The sequence below is a fragment of the Cyclopterus lumpus genome, chromosome 20, assembly GCF_009769545.1.
Source record: "Cyclopterus lumpus isolate fCycLum1 chromosome 20, fCycLum1.pri, whole genome shotgun sequence".
In the NCBI taxonomy this organism is placed as follows: domain Eukaryota; kingdom Metazoa; phylum Chordata; class Actinopteri; order Perciformes; family Cyclopteridae; genus Cyclopterus; species Cyclopterus lumpus.
In genome coordinates this window covers 10,150,489-10,173,360 of record NC_046985.1, presented here as the reverse complement: position 1 = coordinate 10,173,360, position 22,872 = coordinate 10,150,489, and the positions used below count along the sequence as shown (strand labels likewise).

The window sequence follows — 22,872 nt, the reverse complement described above, 5'->3', positions numbered from 1 at the left end:
TCTATTCTAATCAATTAACTAATGGAATATTTGACTAATCATTTCAGCTCTAATATTAATGTGATTAATGCTGTGCTGTATTGAAAAAAGTAAATCAATAGATTATCAAATTGAATGAAAACCATAATGTAATCTTTAATATATATGTGTGTGTGTGTGTGTGTGTGTGTGTACCTTGTGGAAGCTCCTGAAGTAGGCTGCCTTCTCGTCCGGGTACTTCTCTAACCGTCGTGGACCTTTACTGGAGGCCTTCTTGAACACCAGCCAACACCTCCGGAAGATCTGACAACAAAGAACGATGGCCGCCCTGTTACTGAAACTCTCCTGGAGCAAAGACATGCGTTTCAGTAACTGCAGATACAGACAACAGAAAAACACAAACCGACTGTAACCACACAATAATAGACCAGGAAAAGGAAGCGTGACAAAACAGGACAGAAAAATCAACACCTGCTCTACTAAAGCTCAGAGCAGAGAAATTAATGCCAGTTACCACCCTAGGATTCAAGCTTACTATTGCAAAAACATCAAAGCAATGAAACACTTGAGCAGGAATATTTTCCCATTGATCTAAACTTAGATTGGCCTTAGGGTTCATTCATGTTGTTTACATTGGGAAGCACTGACATGACGTACATGCAGAGTAAAGTGATTCTCACCCTCCTTACATGTTAATCAAGCTGAATGTCAAATAGAGAGTAAAAGCACCAAACAGAAGTCTTGGGAAAGGAAATCAAGCCATTCTGCCTCATAAATCAAATACATCGGAAATGTCATCTCTTTGGAATCTATCTCATTCAAATGTTATGAGCTCATTATTAATGCATTAATCTCACTGGTCTGTCTGACAGCTGAAGGTGTATTGTCAGAGTTTTAGGACGTGGGTAAATGCTTCGATCTTGGTCAATAGCAACTCCAAATACTCTCCATAGGAATATTTAGCATATTGGAAAAATGGAAACAACTTTGATGAGATAACGGATTAGAACATAAAACATCATTGGTTGTGCATTTATTTTTAAGAAACACTGAGGATTTGGTTTGATTTCCTGAAAGTGTCTGTTAATGGGAGAATCCTCAGCAGCATCCTGAATCTTAAAACCTAAAGCTACGACCACCATATTTGCATTGCAGAATATGATAAAGGAATATATAAGATAGAAAGTACACAAGGGAAAGAGATATTACATTTGTAAAAATAATTAAAGTGATTTATTGAGATTTCTTTTTTTAATAATTTAGATCCTTGATATTTGATTGATTCAGTTATTCATTTATTTTCCAATTGAAATGGGAAATTCCCTGGTTTATTTATTAGCAATAGTGCAGAAATGGTCTATAACCGTTGACATTAAACTGCATTTCAGAATACGTGCATACACTAACAAGTGTTGTCCCAGAATTGAAATTGGAGCAAAAACTCACATTCCTAAGATGCTTTGAGCAAACTACACTCTGCTTTACAGGCTGAACAACTTAGTTTCATCCTGAAGTCAGTTTTTCTTTTTTGCCACACAGAGACAAAAAGCCTCTCTCATTTATCTCTCGTGTTCTCTCCATCTCTCTCTCTCAGATTACTATACATTGTATTGATTACTGGACTACAGTCTGGCTTATCCACCAGCTGAAGACAACACAAATACAGGATGTTATATAATGGAAAACTTCAAGATCAAATCATGAAAAGGGACACAAATGAACGTATACAAAACACACGCATGAACACACAAAATCACTATATGTATGCGTACACCTGTCATTTTACCTCCAATCACAAGCAGTCTTTAGCAGACCATGTAATCATCATTCATGAGCTAAGAGGAACAGCCCTATTTTCTGCTTTGATGCAATGCATTTATTACCAATGGGCAGCTTTTAAATAGCTACATTTGTAGATACATGGTTTTCTTTGGACAGCATCATCCCTGAGGATCAATAAAAAGAGCTCAATATCATTCCACGGTTACCCCACAGCAATACTTTAGAATTCCAAAACATAACCTTTCTCTTGACATGACCAGCGTCAAGGTGTAAACAGCCAAAACATTCACAACACTGCAGCTGAGAGACAGAATAAGTGTGATGGCCAAAAGCTTATGAGTCCTATGTGGTTGCCTATCTTTAATAGTGGGTCCCTTCTATTTCCTGGTGTCGACAGCCGCTATCACTCTGCCTGATGTATGATTGCCCTGGGCCACATGGTTGTGTTTGGGAACCATGGATGTACGATTAATTTGTTTACTCAGCCGGTGTACTTCATAAAAAGCCCACTGAGTTGAACTTGGCACTTTGCAGTAATTGACTAGAGTGGATCCCTCGGTCCTTATCGGTCTGCCTTGATGGGCCTCCATTCTAGTTAAGTGCTGCTCAGGCCCATTATGAACAGCAAACAACACAAAATACATGCTTTAAAGTAAGGTGAAGAAGGAAACAAAGGGGCAATAAAATCTTACTCAAAATTGAAAACACTGTATTTATGTCTATGATAACGCCTATTAAAACAACACAAAACTGCAGCTTTGACAGAAAAACAAGTAACTTTGTGAAACCCTTTAGACAATGGCCATGACCACATTTGCAACTTTTAAACATTACAATTAAAACTAACCTCAATTCCCCTTTGGGAGCTTTAGTCAAAGCAATGCTGCCTGCTTGACGCACACAAAGTAATTCACGCTAGGAGTGCTCAGATTATGTAATTATACCAGCACAAAGGCAAGCTCAGTGAGATAGCTTATGCATAATAAGAACTAGGGGGTATGAATGGAGAGGGCTAAATTGTGCCTGTTCCACAGTTGTCAATGCTTTGTCAAGGCAGTCCTGTTCTTTGGCTGCTGGTAGATCTTATTCAGAGACACTCTAACACTTATTGTAATTGCACAGAAGTGAACGACACTCTCTGCTGGTTTGGTGCGACTCATTTAATTCCAGAACAGTGTAGAATACATTGCTTTTCAGTGAAATCCAAACCAGGTTCCAGAAAAAAAGTATTAAAGAACAGGACATTTTTGAAGAAAATGCTGGTGGTATACCTTTGATCAACTCCACAAAGTAGGCTACAGTTTGGAAACAATATCCAATGCAACTCATAGACATTGTCATGTGATTGATGGCATTCTTTATGTTTGCTCCTTAGCATCTTAAATCTTTGATTCACTTGATATATGCCTATACCCATAATTAGTTATTAATTAGTTATACTACGTTTGTTGCTTATTTTGTATATATTTTGTAAGGTAGACCAGAAAAGAGTATTTCACGTCTGCTAGAAACATAAGAGTGATGATTTTTTGTGTGTCTTTGTGTCAGGGAGAGGAATTGCCATACATTAGCTTTTATTTATTAAAGATTATAACAAAACTGATCTGGTGACACCCCTTCAATGAGTCTTGAGGTGTAGTTTTGAGACAAAGATAGTACTCTTTATCTGTTGTCTAGAGGTAAATCCAGTTCTGCTCTCTCAACCTAGGAGCCTATGACTATTAGTTTTCTATATTAAATAAATCTGGATGTTACGGTTTCGTAACAGCCAGACACTAAAATTGGTCTTGTGTCATCAGGAGACAAAGCCACATGTGTATGTATCATTAGTATATGGGATGAGATACAATGTCTCAACAAGGGGGTGTGTCCATAGTTTAAAAAGTACTGGTCCTAATATAGATTATTGAGGAAAGATACTTTGGTAGTGTAGTAAAGTTAAAATAATTGAACGGTCAACTGTTTCAAGAGCAGAATTCAGATCAAGCTCCTCCATCATGCATGGACAACATTAATCAAGCCAGAGTCACAGGGACTTTATGGATATTTGAAATTGGAGAATACACCAAATTCTGAATGAATTCACTTGAACAGATTACAGTAAGCAACAGGTCCAATTGTGTTTTCTACATGAATTGACATAAGCAGTTTCTCAACAAGGGACCTCTTAATGAATAAATATACACTCTGGACTCTGTACCTTTTTCTGTAAGGGCCTGATTGGCAGGTCTCACTCTCACAGTCTGATTAATGAGGGAGAGACTCATTAAAACTCAGAGAAGGCTTCCTCGTATGCAAACACACCCATAAACCTCCTTCAACGTGTACCTGATTAGACACACACACACACACACACACAATTACTACCATCTCAGCACTTCTCCACATTGACGATTTGAAGACAAATAAATAAACATTATCAAAATGGTCGGCGAAATTCAGCAGGTCACAATGATCACAAAAGAAGAAGTGTTTTTATTGTGCATTCATTTAAAGTCTGAGAGGTGGGATGAACCCGCAGGGCCACTGGAATCCAAACGAGATTGGGTCATTAAAATGTAACACTTCATTAACACAATCTTAGAATGATTGTGAAATAATTTTTCCAACACAAGTTCCCCACGATTTAGTGTGGTGTGTGTGGGTCTCTTTCCTCTTCATTAATACGTAAACAGATCAGAAACATAAATTAATGCAAGGAACAATGTCCTGCATGTTTGTATGTACATTTCCATGTGATTAATGTAGCAATACAATATAACTATGAACGTAATGTTAAAATCTTGAATTTAACCAAGAATAATAACTACTAAGCAGTGATAAGAGTCAAAGCCTTTTTCTGAATCCTGACAGTGTAGTTCAAATGCATGTTGGACATCCTATATGTGATGTTTTGTTTAACCATGGCACTTTTGGAAAGAGTCACATAAAACTGCAGTTTGTATTATCAACAAGGAAAACCAAGTGTGACAACAAGATCAACATTTTTCAATAGCAGATTATGGCGAGCATCTCCAGCTACAATAATGTACAGTGTAGTGTGTATAGGTGTCTGTCTTTACAATACTCGCAGGAACCATACAAATGAGCATCCTAAATATATAAATTTAAATACTAGTTTAAAAATATTACATATCTATGATTGGCAGAAATAAGCCACTTCTGATAAAGAAAACACATGATAGCATGCCAAATTTGGCAAATGGAACAAGACCAGACTCTTTTGTTGTAATGCAAAACTCAGTGCCACGATTTACCTTCCGATGAAGATTTTCAGATTGGTTTTCACTTCCATTACCAACTCAAATTTGACCGACCTTGAGATATGGTGGAAATTTGAAAAGTAAAAATACCAAAACGTCAAAGAGCATGTTTTCATTTGTCATCATTATGTATTGTGTGTAGGCTGTTGCTAAAAGTTTAAGAAACCTATTTGGTATTCAACCTTCAACATACTGAGAAAGGTCATGAGGGTTGAATACATTTTGCTAACAAGATATGAATAAGATACACTCTTCTGAAAAATGTGAAGGTACCTCTTTTATCACAGTACCACAGGTACTGGGGATCAATGCAAAGGGAAATTATAATGTTATCATGATGTCTTTAAATGTAATCTAACATTTAGTTTTTGGCAAAAAACTTGAGGGGATTATCTGGGATTAATAATAAATTCACAAAAAAATGTATGCAAACAGTAATAAAGGAGAGTAAATCCAAGTTCCAGGGAAATTTCTTTGTTTTTAATTTGCGTGGTATCAAATTGGGAAACAAAAAACATTGAATTTCGCTGGTATTGGTATTGACTGCCAAATGTATGAGATATTGTGACATCTCTAATCTCTGTGTGATGCTCCACTACTAAAGAACAATGATTACGTCGCCACACAAAGCAAGGCAGCAGAAAAAATCTGGAGAGAACATTTCAAGGGCAATCCCTTCACTTTTAGGCAGGTCTGTCTGTGGCAAGGAAAACCCTTCAGGAGGCACTTGGCAAGGTGCAGCGAGTTCATCAACACCAGCTCGACTACGACAACCACACTGAGACTGTTGTTCGGGGGGACCGCAAGACGGATTGGAGGCAAAATATGATCACAGACAGATGGAAGCAGACTGTGGGAAGGGCTCTTTTAAAAGGTCCAAAAGGAAACTGAGAGCATGGCTATCTCCAAATAAAACAACCTTGCTTGGTGACATTTAATGTTAGAATAAAAAAAAAAAAGCTTCAATTGGGATACTGACAGGTGGTATAGTCAGACAAGAGGGTGTGTGAAACCATGACTGAGAGGTCTAGTAGATAATTTAGGAAGCCAGACACCTCATGGACCTCAATAATGAGCCATCTTTGGAGCCATGGTCATTTGCTGTAAGTGGCCTCAAACACAAAGTCCATTCACTTCCCGGAAACTTCTGGCATTATTAAAGAACCGTCTCGCCTCTCAATAAAATATGGGCCTATTTCCCCCACAGGCTAAATCACTTGTCATTTGGATGAACTGAGGAACTGTCTGAAGACATGAAAATGATTTCCAATGACAGCCGGCTTCAGTTAAATGACAAATCACATTGCAGAATAAAAATAGACGCCTGTTAAATTCTCGGGAGTTAATATTGAAACACAATCATAAAACCTCAGCAGCGCACTTGCATTCCTTATTCCTAAAATATATGATTTTTTTTTAAAGGGACAAATGTGGGAAGGGTTTGTAACCCCTCCATAATTCATATAAAGACGATTTATATTTATGAACAGTATTTAAAAAAAACATAAACTCTGATATAGCAGGGTTCTGTCTGCGTTTGTTTTTCTGTTTAACTCCAAGCAGTAGTGTGTGGATGAAGTCGTCATCCTCATTCTGCATGAGGTTTAGTGTTCCCCTGGTGATAATGACGGCTGATGGACTATGACAGACCGGGCCCCATAATATCAGCTCCTGGTGCTGGCAATCAATTTCAGACGGTGGCGGGGTCTGTGCCGCTGTGTCCATCTTTATAATTTGATTTGTTATTCTGTCAGACAGTTGTTACAGCAATCATTGCGGCCATCACTCCGCCCGCCGCGACCCCTGTCTCCCCCTTACCCAAATCCTCCGAGGACTGTTAGACCCTTTCAGCAATCCTCTGTTAAATGCGACCACTAAAACGTTTGCCTTAAATTGCTGCCTCTGTCACTCTCCTCCCTAGTCGCCGGCTGTCACCTTTGACTTTATACATAACACTCATCCCCACTGAACCTCCCTCCCGTGTAAGGAAATATATTTCCCACCGCATCTAAAATGTTTGGACATCCCATCATTTTGTAATTCGCCCCTGACTACAGCTGTTGGCAGGGTGGCGAGTCAGCCGCTCCCCAGTTAATCATAGATTACTTTATCTGGGCCATTCCAAATCCTCATGTGTAATGCAGTGCTACCTCAGTAGCAAGTAATCACTGCCCCCCCACCCAAACACACTCACACACACACACACGCACACACTCCCCCTCCTCACTTTTTCTCCAAGCCTGGTTCATCTCTGTCTCTCCTCCTGCCCTTCTGTCGTCACCCTCTCTCTTCTAAATTTCTCCTCTCCCATTCATCATCTCTTTCTTGTGTCTGTGCATAATTGGATATTCTCATCCAACATACATGAGCCTGAATTGTAAAATTACAATATTAGTAACCCTTATTTTCCTTGGTTAAGGCCTTGGCTGTGGCCCGGGTGGCATTACATGCTGAGTATTCATAGCCGAATGCTGGATTTCAATGTCACAATGTGTCAATACGACAAAGACTGCATGGGCAAGAGATTAGGAGAAAGCCAGGAATTATGAAAAATAAAAGAGCGCATTACAGAAGGAAACAGAAATAAAGGGTCAAAAGAAGGAAGGTTTGCATAAGAGAAAGGTTGAAGATGTGAAAAGGACCATGAGGTGGTGAGAGCGGCTGCTTAAAAAGTGGTGTGTTGGAATAGATCAGAACTAAAGAGGCAAGTGGCTGCAGCCCTCCATTAGGATGCATGATGAATAATGCGTGGAACTTGTGGTCAGAGCACTAATCACGGATACTAATGACTACCTTTTGCTGTATCGCCCATGAGAAACTCTCTTCCTCTAATTTAAGGCACAACATACACACCTTGGAAAGCCACAAGCCGAGTCTCTTTTCCAATTGTGATTCCTGAGTGCAGGGAAAGTATTTGTTGTGTGTTATAACTGTGGGGGGAGACAAGGGAGCTGTTTGACCCACGCTGGGCAACGCAGCCTTGAGCGGTAAAACATTATTTAAAATGTCACACACTGTGCTGAAACCAGCCATCACAGATACTGTAGCAGGGCTTTTTTTCGTCTTTCTTTTTAAAGCACAGCACGAAAATAGCAGCCAAATTATTCTGAAGGAGATGTAGGTCAATATTGAAGTTTCTCTTGCAGGTGTGGGGGAGTGAAGAGGAGAGACTTTTTTTAATGGTATAAACAGGGTTGCTTGTGTGAACTTAGGCTATGGCTTCTCCGGCATCCATCCTTGGGTACTGGGCATGGACAGAGTCCAACTAACAAAAACTAGGACAAAGCACTACACCCCAATCATAATCCCATAATATACCCATACCGTTTTATAATGTTGCTTAATTTGGTATATTTGAGCCACTATTGATTCTAGTGACAATGAGGTTGGCATGCACTGCTGGCAACAGTATAGAAGGCAGTGCATGTGTAAATCATTTTTTATGCTGGGACAATTTTGCTTTAAGTCATCATTATGACAATTGCCTGCTCTTTGAACCATCCTTTATCCAAACCTCTTTATGTATTACAGCTTTAGTCAGCAATCCTCTGCGCACACACACACACACACACACACACACACACACACACACACACACACACACACACACACACACACACACACACACACACACACACACACACACACACACACACACACACACACACACACACACACACACACACACACACACACACACACACACACACACACACACACACACACACACACACACACACACACACACACACACACACACACACACACACACACACACACACACACACACACACACACACACACACACACACACACACACACACACACACACACACACACAGCAATTTCCATTTAATCCATGTACAAGGCTGCAGCGTTCATAGACAATAACACGCAGACAAAGAAGGATTTAACTATGTCAGAATACCCTTGCCAACAAGCAGACTGAGACCACTGGAGACAGAAAGCAACAATACAGAGCAGTGTTATTTTTGTTATGAGCCTGGAATGAGTTGTCCAGCACAGTGTACCCTCGAGCGTGGCTGAATGTTGAACTGAACTAAATCCATAAATGAAGAGGAATACAGTCTGCATGCACAAACCTCCATGTAGGTCTCGTTGTAATGTAAGAAAAGCCTTATTTTCCACTTCAGTATGTTGGTGCTTGTGCTGCCGGCGGCTTCCTGATGAACAAAATTAGCATCTAAGTCAGGTGAGGGGCTGTTACATGGAAACCAAATGCAGTGCATTAGAAGTGACCGTCAGCCTCTGTGGGAAGAGAATATAAAGTAAGAGAATGAAAGGAGTTCTTGCCCACACGCAACTCCACCAATTACCATTAGCTGGCCACTTGATTATCATATCAATAAAGACTGTGAAATTGAATGAGGCACAGACCACTGTGAGGTGTTCCAGCAAACACTTGCATGTTTACCAGAATATTATGAAACACAGAGTGTTTTCCAGGACACTTTGTGCAGGCGTTTGTTATTTGAATTTGATCAGAAGCCCTAAAAGCAGTAATCCTCATGCATTGGTGCAGTCATTCCCCCACGAGGATTAATTCTAAAGAGGTACTCGCTCACTGATGTTCGGGCTGCTTCTTTGATACGGTTAGCCGGGAAAGCAGTGGGCTCTGTGTCTGCAACAACTATTCCCTCACAACCCGAAAAGCAGAGATTTGTGCTCCGTGGAACTAACTCGACTCAGCCACATTTGGTCTGCAAATCAAAGAGGACACTATGGTAATAGACGTCTGTGTTTGCAAAAGAAGGGAAAGGAGGAAGCACACTTCTATGTCAAAGAAAAGGGTCCGATGGAGTTGGTCATATTGGTTTTGTCTCATCTCTAAAGAACACAGTGCCTTGGAATAAGTGGGCTGCAATTCGGTGTCACTGTGTGCCTCGGCATGGAATCATTGAGGAATGCAATTATCACTTAGTCCAACAGACATTTCTCAGAGACGTGAGCGAACATTAAGAGGGGATTTTGAGGGAGGAAGGTGTGTGTGTGGGGGACACACCAGTTAATGTTGACCCCAATGTGTGCTTCCGCAACAACAAAAACAAACTGCCTTTCTTAAAAAGTCCTAATCTGCTGGCAAACTTACAACTCATGATGGATCAAAGGTTTGCCACATTAACTCCTCTTTCTTCTGTTCTATAATTGATTCCAATAACCTCATGTTTTCAATTGTTTTATGACTCTCCAGAGCCATTATTATGACCATTAAAGGATCCGCTCAAAGTGCCCCTGCCAAGGCTACTATTGTGTGCTCCATTTCTCTTGGCAGACCTTATCCAAAATTCATTCCCTGAACAATAATTCTTTGGGAAATATTAAAGGCTATTTAATAGAAAGGGGATCACATTACCTTGGCCTACACTCAAGGTCAGTTCGGCTCATTAGAATGGAGTGTGAATTAAAAGAAGCAGGCAACTTGGGTGCAACTTAAGTGAGTCATCTGTAGAGTTTCATGAGCGTTAGGCAGGTACCAAAATGTCACCCCAGTGTTCAGCGAGGGAAAACTGTCACCTCCTTACTATTAAAAGAACTCCCCTGAGGAAGAAGGAGGGAGGCGAGGAGAGTGTACAAACTCATCTCAAAACAAACACTCCTTCGACATAGACGGGTGACTTGAGCTTCTTTTTTTTCCCTCCAACTTACACAAGGTCAATTTATTTTTTAACAACACATTAATAATACAGTGCCTGACAATTAGTGCCACATAAAAAAGCCTTGTTTACTCCACAGCCAGAGCTAATTTACATTATTCAACAAGGCTATTTGTTTGCAATTAAAGCAGATCAGGTGTAATATTTCATTATTTTTTAACAAGGCCATAATAATGTTTACCTATGCGCCGCATTGAGAAAATTAAGAAGACAGACAAACACACGCCCCTTAACACACAGCTGAGGCTATCTTTGGCTGTGCACTGTACTGAATGTGCTTGGCAAGCAGGCTGAAGGTAACAGCAGGAGAATAACTCATTATAGATTGTGATTCAAATATAAAAAAGGTAGGTGGGACTTTTGTTTTTCAAAGAATAACTTAATCTGGTCCCCTTTTGCGACATTATTTACAAAGCAGATTGCATGTATGACAACTCATCCTTGAAGACCCGATACACTTTCTCTGAATTCAATTTGGGAGCAGTTTGAGAGAGACGACTGACTCTTATCATAAGACTATACGTACTGATAACGACATCTGAAGGAATTTCTGATGGATCTTTAGTCCTAAACAGCACCACTTGTATTTGTATATTTCTGACACATGAAAACACATGCAAATACACATAAACACAATGCCCACACACTGTATGGACACACACACAGAGACACACAAAGTGAGAGTGAGCTTAGCTCCAGAGCAGAGCCCCGAGGGCTGGTCTGTTGATTAATTAGGTGAGGAAGGGGAGGAGAGGAGGATGAAGCAGAAGTGTTAATGGAGCTATGATAGATTCCTCTAGGCATGGTGTTGTATAGGTGAGCCTCCAGTGAATCTGCACAATCTAGCATTACAGTCCCACAGAGAAGTGTAAAGCCCACGCCTCGCGTGGGAAGGGAAATATGTGAATAAGATGCAGTGACTATGGTGAAAAATACATTTACCTTACAATATCACACAGCTTAATTTTATCAACCTAATTGAAAATATATATATACCACATTTTGAATTGAGGACCAAAGCTTCTCTTGTAAAATCACTACTAAGAGACTTACCAACTTTGTGACAATTTACATTTTTTTTTACGATTTTACAGTAAAATCTAATTTGTTCGTGACTGTCACGTCGCTGAAATGTAATATTTATATTTAGTCAACAGTCTTCACTTCCTTGTCAGCGAAGCAGGTGAAGGAACATCTCTCAGTGACATCACAAATAGTGTCGAAATAGTCTTTGGAAATGGTGTTAGTCTTCTCAATGATATGAAATGTTTTTGAAATAAATACATTTTGGTTACAAAATATATCTATAACTAAATGAATAAATGTAGCTGAAATGATGTCCTTTTTTAAATAAAGTTAATATGACATATCTGTTGAATGCTACACTATACAACTTGCTCACTTTGTTTGCCCATCCTTTAGTGCAGTAAGAATACCAGTCGTTTCTTTTCATCTTTTTCTGCTAAAATTAGCTGCCAACGCTGGTGATGAGAGCAGTGAGAGTGAATCAAAACATTACAGTTGCACTGAAATGTCCATAAACAGAGTCGGGTGATAATTCTCTGTGGTACCATCGCTATGAGCGACCCCCTTTCACATACAAATCCCCATGTGATCGATTGTACAAATCTTGTTAAAGCTGCTTTAAATTCTATGCTCTGTTATGTTTTCTGCACTTTATATAGAAAAATAATGATCTAAAGTGGAACAAAGATGGAAATGTGGTTGGATAATATGCTTGTTCTCTCTACTTTCATTTCTGGTGTTGAATCAAGTGTCAGGGGGCAGGCTCTGCAGGGATTGGAACGATTAAATAGCCATGAAGAGAGTCCTTTTCCATTGAGCTGTGACTTCTCCCTCAATGGGATTAGAGAACTTTGCACTTTACAAAGCAGCTCATCAGAAAACATTGGGAACACAAAGCTGTTATGGACAGCGCCAGCTTGGTGTGACATGCGTTTGTGTTCAGATGTCAGGCAGAGACAGAGGCAAGACGCAGGAGACAACAAGAGAGAGGAAAAGTTGATTTTTTTTTGAGAGCATGACACTGAGTGAGGTCAAGGAAATAGAATGTTTAGCGATTTATTAGTCTTTTAATGGTTCATCACTTAATCAATTGGGTTCTAGACCTTACTAACTACTAATAACAACATTCCGTCTTGACAAAAAGCTTTTTTAATAATTAGGAATAACGGGAATCAATGATGTGAAATGTTCAAGTGGGATCCAGGCCGAAATTTATTTATGAAAGCGACTATATAATAGAGGCACATTTTTCATCATGAGTAACGACTGTTGTTCCCATATCCTGCTCGAGATGCAATTCATCAGGGCCAATAAGAGCTGGTAATTTGTCTCCAGGTCTTTGTCTGATGGAGGAAGCTGATGAAAACCAAAGGAAGTGACCACACGATGTATAGCCCTGCATATCTGTGAATTAATGCACCAAGTCGAAATACATCCATCACAAGAAGAGCTGAAAGTAGGCTACATGCACCCACAAGGCAAAAATAAAATCATAAGCAAAACAAGGTTTGTTAAAAATCCTCGATCTGCCACAGATTACATTTCTTTTTTGGCAATTAGAAAGAACATGCCTAATTGTGGCCACTGGATGTAAGAATCGAATGATTTGTTAATTGATATAATCGGATTTCTTCGCACAAGCCCGGTCACATTTATCCATGTTGCTTGGACGTCTCAATTTTTGCTACGAGTCTATCATCGCTGACTGTGTCGTTTCTACGCTCCACTGATAAGTACAGTTCCTGGGCTGAAAGAAATCCTGACATCCACCATTCTGGATGGCCTGTCATTGTTAATACTGAGTGCAGGGAAGTGGCAAGATCCTATTTTAATATCTTGGACAATAGATCCATTGTTCTGCACTTCTTTGCATCTGTTTTGGTGGACGCTTGTGCGCCAACAAGGGGGAGCAGACCCACACACACACACCATTACAACCCAGTGGTCACTGAACACAAATACCCACTTATATGACAAAAACAGCTGAGTGAGACAAAGCACTTATTAACTGTTTTATTTGCAGACAGAGGTGGGAAGAGAGCACCATTGGCTCCAAAAAAGTACTTTAATATGAGTAATAACTCTTTGATTTTGTCCTCCCGGTTAGAAAATGCTTCATTAGCGAAATTAATGTCTTTTATCAGTGTAAACTGCAAGCTAAGCATTTTTTTAGATGTAGAAATCCTCACATTTGAGAAGCTGTAACCAGAGAATAATTGGCTAAATATTCAATTGTAGTATTTACATATTTAATTTCTTCCCCAATAGAGCAAATATGGAAGGATACATGAATTTCACATTCATCTCATTCATCTTATTCATCTCATAATAGCCGGTAGGAGTACTACACAATGTAATTTGATGTGTCCAACACAAGTACTGTAGATTGTCACACATTAAACTTCCCTCAAACATTCCTACAAGACCACAAATTGCAATATTCCAATAAGCGCTGAGCTAGATCAATCTTTTTTTTCGGTCCTTAAATTACAGAGGGTTATTTGCCCCAAAACAAACGTTATACATTCCCAAGATTGTGAAATTGTCATCTCGTAAAAAGGTAATTTAAGAACCCCAAATCACTTCTGTAAATCTATAAACGGGGGTCTAACCCATGTTTTTGCGAATGATATCCTTGTGTTTGGATGATGAATAACTTAAACTCTCAGTCTGCAGCCCTGATTATTGGTTTACTGATTATTTGTTTACAACCACAAGTTTGGCTAATTGTATTTCACTCCTTCTCATTCTGGACCAGACATAATGCGTTTTTAATGTGTTTTCTGCTTTGAGATTTCTGGTTTGACCAACGCGCTCTCATAACTACACTCTGATGGCAGCTTTGTGCTTTTCAATTTCATTCTTGCTATCATGAATTACATTAGCAGTCTATTAAATATATTATAGAGTATGTATATTTTTAGAATCTAAGTTAGTTTGTTGGTTTTAGGCTTGAGTGTTAGACTCAACTGTGCAGTTCAACCCAATGACGGTAAACTATTCATTTTAAGATGGTCAGATCATTTTCTGATCCAGAGGTGTACCTCTGGATCTGAAAAACATACTATTTAAAAAAAAAAATCAAGTCCAAGTTTCAAAACATCAACAGGGGAATTCTGGGATTTGGTCTGCTGTTGGGCAACAACACAAAACCAGGGAGTGTGAGGTAAGGTGGTCTAGCTTCAAAGCATATTAAATAAAAAAATGTAAAGCTGCTATAACAAATATTTTTGTAACAATTGATCCAATGACTGTGTGCAATATTGAAGGGAGCACATGTTGTCATGTACCTACAGAGAAATATCACCCAACTCTGTGGCTGCCTCCAGCTAGCGTCTTTCAGTTAATGTTCAGTTCACAGCTCTCCGTTTAGCTCAGCTTTTGATCTCCACCAATGCCTGTGGGAAAAATCTGGCTCACTAGGTGCTAAATCCTCCACTTGTATCAGCAGCTAAATGCTAACTGTGTATGTCTGCTGTTCGGTGCTAGGCAGGTAGTGCACAGTGGGTTTGTAAAACCCTTTTCTTTTGCAGTGCTGTGTCTGAAAACAACCAAAATAGTAAAAGTTGCAGGCCGTAAAACCAAAACAAACTAAAAGCTGCTCTAAGCAGTTAGGTGACAGTTCTCTGTGGCTTTGATAATACATGTGACCCTTTTCCCATATGAGTACCGGTAATGTGTGTATAGGCAAATGTTAATCACGGACACGTTAAATATCTGGTGTTAAGTAAAATCATAATCTTCTGGTTCTATACTCATTGCACATTGCACATTTGTTTGTATGTAAAATAAATTAATGTTGAGTTTTTTGCATGTACTATTTGCTTTGGTGAAAATCCTTTGGCGTTAATGTGGTGGTAAATTTAACAAGAATAACCTGAGTGTGATGTCTATGTGTGAAGTGCTCTGCGTTCTCCTAAAATATTACATATGTTACCTCTGGGCCGACATCTAATCTGCAGCTCCTTTGAAGTGTCAACACATGTTTGTGAATGGAGAGACTGAATGGCAGACAGGCTCTCCTGCAGCAAACTGAAATGTACCATTTAAGGCTGGAAGACAAGTTGGACAGATGAGAGGAAAATATCCATATAACGGCTGACCTTTTCTATTTACCACAGTGATGCTTAACCTGGGAAATGTGTACCTGGTGTGAGACTGACGCACAAATTACTCAAAGGTCATGTTATTCAGCTCGTCAAAGAGGAGACCATCCCACTGATAGAAAGAGAGCTACATGGGAGACGGCAAAATTCTCTTTCCGAGTGCAGAGACACTTGTTTTTGTGGAATTTTGAGCATTTAGTTTATCTTTATGTCGTCAAGAAATACTGTATGGTACAAAGCCACAGGATTAAAATTAATTGAGAATCCACAGACTGTTCTCTGGCAGCATATTGTTTACTTGTTTGTCGGGTGCATGTGTGTGCCAATTCTTCACTGTTGAACCGAGCCAATTTGTGTGTATGTCTGTGCGTGTTTTTGCACTGTGGCAGGGGGAATAGTCTGTTGGGGTTATGGAGGGTGCAGTGTGGGGTGATGAATAGGATGCTTTTGTGCTCAGTCTCTCAACTGTCTGCAAACCAGTGGAGGAGAGAATAGTGAGAGAGAAAGGGGGGATGAGGTGACGGAGATAGCCAGATAAAGAGGAAGGGAGATAAAATAGGGGGGGAGGAGATGAGAGAGACACTGTAGTGTGGGGAGTACAGGTGAGACGTGAGGTGAGAGAATGGGTGGAGAGGTGAGGAAGAGGAGGGGAATGTGAGAGAGGAAAGGAGAGAGAGACTACTTGTGCATTCAAGAACACTGCACTGTTGTCTCTTCGGCCAACAAGGAGACAAAGAAGTTGGCTAATGTAGGAAATCGTTGCCATTTATGTCAGTGAAAAAATAAAACAAATGTCTAAGAAAAAAAAGGTGCCCCGGCTGGTAGTTTTGATCACTTTGAAGAACACACACCTGACCTCATGGCCTCAACCTTCACACTTGACGGGGTTTGGAAATGAGCCAATCATATTGACAGATGCTGATGAGTTCAGGCGAAGCTGTTGGTCTGGCCACTTTAATATCGCATAAGGAGAACCATTCAACTGTACTACTTTCTAATACAAAATAATGTATAATGCATTTTAAATGGCACAGCATTATAATAGTGAGTGAGAGCATTAGAAGGTCAACTATGATGCAAAGTCTTGATATGTGATATTTGAAAGACCTTTAAAGCACTATAAAAATACATTTAAAAAACCATCACATGTCCTGTTCTAAATCTGAGAAGGTACAACCTGACAGGTAGGGCTGGGTTTTGACTCGTAGTACTTTTATGGTATCTTTTGAAATGTGTCTGTTGAACTTCATATCAAAAACTGTCAGAAAATGAAAGCTGGCATCGAAGGCTTAGTTTTCTACTTTTGTTAATGGTACGTCTCTGAGTTTTAGACTGTTGGGAAGTGGGCTTTAAGAAATTGCGACAGTAAACACTTTAATCCATTTTATAAAGCCAACAATTAATCATGAAAATATGCAGACAATTAAGATATAGTTAATCAAATAATCAATAGTTGCAGCTCTACTGGCATCAAATGGTTGGTCAGATATCTGATCTTGTTTATTCATCCTTTGAAGAGATAGTTCCTGAATAACTTTGCTAATTTCCGACTGTTTTTGATTTAAGCAACTGAATGGATTAATCAATAAATTAATCAGTAGACAGACAGAAAATTAAACATTTTGATAACTTAATAGCTTTTTTTTGGATACAACAAACAGTATGCAGATGTCACCCTGGGATATGGAAACTTGTGGTGGTAAATTTTCTCTTTTCTTATCGATCAAAGATGTAAATAAAACATTAGAATAGATTATTGGTTAGTGAAAATAATCTTTACTTATGGCTCTTTTTGGTAGGTAGTAAGTAGGAATGAATAAATCATATATGTCTCAAAGTAAGGTGTTTGTAATGAAACCAACATGTTGTATCAGAGAGTATTGAAACATTTTAACTATACTCAGCCCCAGTGGCATGGTGGACAATTGGATGGAGGTCTACAGTATGTTGTACATTTGGCTAGAGGCCTGTGCAGCTCCTTGTCCATGATACTAAATCTGAGTCTCCTTCTGTTTTGACTCTCTGTTCAGCATATCAAGTGTCTCGTCACAGACATAATTAACATTTTTTAGCTGTTGAGTCAAACACGAGACAAAGATGATGTAAAGTAAAATATGCTGTTTGAGATCACGCTACCAAATAACACTCACAACTTTTTCCAGTGAGCCCACGCATTTGTCACACATTTTGATTTTCATCTCCCTCAAAACACTTGAAATTAAGCCATTTGGCAATGATGAGGTATTTTCTTCCCCTTGGAAAAAACAACAACAGGAATAATCACAAAGATGTACTCTATTGGTGCCTGTTGATTCAGGCACACAAATACCTTATTTCTGCTCCATTTGTGTTGTTTCTTTCTCTAACTGAATCAGAATGAGAATTGACACCGGAATAACTAACCCTAGCGTGGACAGATAAATACTTTCTGTCTACCCACACCAGGGTCCTGCGAGGCCATCGCAGCATGGCTTTTCTATGATGAAACAGCAGCGAGCGGTGGAGGGCTGAAGGAGTGGGCGATCAGGACACAAACTGTTATTCTCCTCAAACAGCAGGATGAGATGTGGAGCTGGCAGAGATATGGCTTCCATACCTCGAGCACAGCCAACGCAGCATGCATCCGCAGTTGCTTTGCAAAGTCACACACACACACTCCCTTTTCTCTGAATGCATCCAGCTAACAGCAGATGCAAGTGAATAAACTGAGCCAACTGTATGTGAGAAAACTAATTAGCATGTCCACAACAACAAAAGTCTTGCGCTTTCATTTGTTACATCAAGCCTGTGCTGTGCAAGTCCTTTAGGGGCGATATAGGTCGCTCTTACTCAACAACAATTGCTCTTAAATAACAATCAAAGATAACATAAAATGCAGCGAACAATAGTAGAATAATGTTGATGAAGTCAGGTGATGATGTGAGGAGGCAGACATCATTAGCCTCCATCATCACACTTCATCAAAGGAGAGGGAGTGTGCCCGCTCTGTTGGCGTAATGAGCTGGAAGCATGAACAAAAGCAGATGGCTTTATGAGTCAGACAATAAGGCGCTCATGATTGAATATATATATCATTCATTTCAATTTAAGCAGTCTAGCCATTTTTCTCCTTGCTGTACCTCAATGGAAATCCATTATCAAGTCACATTGAAGGGCTGCCATCACACCAAATCAGATGGATTTCAATGGGACTGTTCAGTGCTGGGCATAATTCATCATTACTGAAAGAGAGTTAAAGTACAGTACGGCTCTGACTGATAATAGGCTGATGATAATGTGTATAGTGATAAATGGCTTTCCCAGTATTCCCATTATGTTTTACATCCTAGAATCCATAAAGCACTGTGTGAATTATCACCGTGCGCCAGGATGACACTTACGGCCTGTGGTGCTCAAATGTAAGTGACCTTATTAGAGTCAGTTATGGTGTGATTAATGTCTGTTAAAAAGCTCAGTTATCTAATTATTATAGCGTTTTTAACTCCTTGAGATTGGTAGTATACCCCTTTTTCTGTCATATAACCACATCTCTGGTGTTATCCGTGTGTGACCGAACACAGTCAGAAAACTATAGGGCCTAACTTTGCTCAATGAAAACAAAGTTACAGGCTAGAGGTTGATAATAAAGAAGGGACTGAGAGTTACAACTACAGCCACATGGCAACGCCAGCCGTCAATCACCTGGACTGTACGACATCTCCGTATGTGCAGAAGTATGTTTAGCACAGTGAACTGAGGGGAACTTGGCCGCTGCTCGTGCTCCTCTAATCGGGTTTTCCTCTTGAAGAGCTCGCAGCAGGACGGCTGTCTATGGAGGAATTAAAGCCTCTTTCTTTATCCCGCCGCCCCTGATGCTAAAAGACGGCAAACAACTGGAACTCCTCGTCCTCCTCCTCCACGAGACAGCACGTGCAACAGTACTCACCCCTAGTTTCTTACTCCGTATCCTCACGTATCCCTGTTTGACTATGTCGTTGAAGTTGGAAGCCATGGTGAGGGGGAAGCGGTATAGCTTCCTGCTCGAGGTGAAAAATAAAACAAAGTAACCTCTTTTTTTTCTTTCTTTTTTTTTATCGGGTAGCGAAATGTGTTACAAATGTGTCGCTCGGTGAGACCTCCAGCAGCGGGCGAGCGGGCTGTGTCAGCGCTCTGGCTGCCCGGCGTCGGCGGCGCGATCCATCCGCGCAAGGAGGGAGATACCATTCGTCAGCTGATTCACTTCAGCCGGAGAGGAGAGCGGAGGAGGAGAGCACATAGGAGGCGCGCTTCCTGGACCACACCATCCCGGAAACAGGGAGGGGGGTCGGGGATAACTGCTGCGCAGGGAGAGGAGGAGGAGGCAGAGCATTTTATTATTATTTTATTACTCTAAAATTGTGAGAAGGGCCGACAGTGGTGGACAATTATTACTTCCCCAATTTCTCCAGTGAAACATATTTTTGTATTAGGGTTGCTGATAGGCATTGGTCATCCTAATGGACTTTAAGGCCTACTCCAAAATGCCTAATATTTAAAAGGAATGTGAATAGCCAGATTTTTATTTTTATTTTGTAGCCTTACCAGTTAACATTAGTCACGAGAAGCAACTTGTCTGGTGTTTTATTTATTTGTTTGTTTGTTTGATAGGGACAAAGCCCGTTAATGGACATCAAATACAAGATGTAAACAAACAACTAGAGTTAGCAAGGATGCTAATTTACGTGCATCGTCTCTATGATGGTAACAAAAACAGAAACATTAGAAGTGAAAATGAACAGATACAAATATGCCAATACTCAAGTAGAAAAGACAAAATGTTGTGCTTCATGTAAAGTTAAAAGGGATCACAGCTCTGGTTTGCCTTAAACCATTGTTTGTTCATATCTTTTTAAACAAGCAGTCAATTAGGAGATTATTCAAGTGATACATTTGTTGGCAACAATTTTGATTGATTGGCATTTTAGACTGAAACTATTAAATAATAAATGCTACACAAACAGGGAATATAATCCACAAACAGAATAGATCATTGGTGAAAATAAAATCAGCAGGGCAATACTATAGTATCAATAATAAAAAATAACCATTACTTGCAGCCTTAATATTTTTAGACGCCAGGTGGTGACTATAAATTGCAACAATGACTTGACTCAACCTTTTATTTCACACGGTAGTGGAGGGTCAACAGGACACATACACCTACCTGGACTCAACCTGTAACAGCACATGTTACGGTTCTTCCATAACCTTTCCAGACCACTGTGCTATGTTCTGGCAGGTGTGACCATTGATCATATTGATCAACAAAATAAAAATGATCACGGTCAAGATGAATGTGCTTCACTTGGTCATTCTTAACACTCAACATGTGTTGAGTGTTAACACACGCACACACACACACACACACACACACACACACACACACACACACACACAATATGTTCAAAGACAATATCCAAATATACAACAGGGCCTAGTGTTTAGACTAATTTGCAAAACCGTTTTTAACATTGCCTTTTGGTCGTTATTTCCTGTCTGTCCTGAGTATGAATATCATTTCTATATTTTTCACCAGCTATTAAGGAAATACAATTGCCAGTGTGTGAGCACCGTGTTTTGTCATTATTAGATGGCCTTGACTTGACTTGATGTTGTTTGATTTGTTGAATAATAAAACCGGCTGGTCCAGTAAAGGATCAAATAAATTGTAAGCAAAACAGATTGTACAAAGCACGCAGCTTGTATATTGTTGATAAAGTGCTGCAGATTGGCAATCAAAAAGCTCTGAAAATAAGAGCACAGGAACACATTTTGATCCCTGCCAAAGCTATAATCCTGATCGGGATGTAGTGAGAGGCGTAACTCCGGTTGTGCAATCGCAGAGAGTGAAATCCTCGGTAGAGGGAGCAGATGGCTCAGGTATATTGATATGAGGGTCTACCATTACTTAGGTTGATTACAATGTGGAAAAGAGATCACTTATGTAACAGAGTTATATAAACAACTGATCACTTCAGGAATACTTCTTCACAGATTCATTTATTTTACTTTCTTCAATCGAACAACAGGAAAGCATCAGAGATTAATGTGTCAGTATCAGAAAATAGATAAATGAGGACACAAACATGTTATCTATTCAAGCTCTGCACAATTACCCTATTGCTCATACTGATGAATTATTTGTTGTGTTGCACTGAAAGAAAATGTAATCCGCTGAGAAACAGTGGGGCTTTGTTCAGTGCATATAGATGGCTGCCACTCTGAGAAGTGCTATTCTGTCAAGTGTGAGCTTTTGAAAACAGAGGTAAAACTCAATGACTGTATTTTCTGTCCTGTCTGTTCATCATATTCAGCAAGCTGCAGCCCCTCCAACAAACAGATTGACTTTGATAGTCTTCATGTCTCCGTGGAAGAGTCCTCAAATTTCAGACTTGTCAAAGTTGTTTTGTCTTCATAATCCTCTTTGTACAACATGGCCCCATTCCATTCGTGCTGCCTTGTCATCCTCCCTCTACGAAACCAATGCTGACAGCAACAACGTCTTTTGATTGCACGGAATATTGTGCTCTGGTGTCATTACAGAGAGCTGTCCTAGTTTGGGGAGGAAGTAATTGCCTGCTGCGTTACGAGACCAACAACCAGTTTGGCCTCGGTTGGTCGCAGGTAGAGAGGCCCAGCGCGCAGGACGCCACACAAACCAACATATGGCCGCGACATACATGAGCGGCTGCCAACAGGGTCAAACGTGTGAAGAGTCACTCAGGAGCAGAGGGACCTTCATCAAGGTCAAGAGCCAAGCAGCCAATATCTGCTGACCTTCGGATAACAACTCTTGTCCAATATGGGCAATTTATCAGCTATTGACCTCATAATCATCCCCATTTTTCATAGATGTTCCGTATCACATATCCAAGTCCCTCCACATCTATGAAGATTAGTACTGGGAAGACCGAGCTGCTCATAGAGAAACCATATCATCCATTAAAGCACTTAAGCATTCCAAAACAAGTACCACTAAATAGTTTATTTAGTCACAGCACAGCAAAGCAAACTTTAGATGGT

The 22,872-nt window shown here is 39.9% G+C and overlaps 1 protein-coding gene across 1 annotated transcript in view; it reads right to left on the bottom strand.

The window, feature by feature from the left end:
• Positions 1–19,822, bottom strand: part of dok6 (docking protein 6) — a 36,788-nt gene extending 16,966 nt beyond the window's left edge. The window contains exons 1-2 of the mRNA XM_034560418.1: positions 19,757–19,822; positions 175–282 (exon numbers count right to left, since the gene is read on the bottom strand). Of these exons, the coding sequence (XP_034416309.1) occupies positions 175–282; positions 19,757–19,822 (174 nt within the window). The remainder of the gene's footprint in view (positions 1–174; positions 283–19,756) is intronic.
• Positions 19,823–22,872: the final 3,050 nt, after the last annotated feature.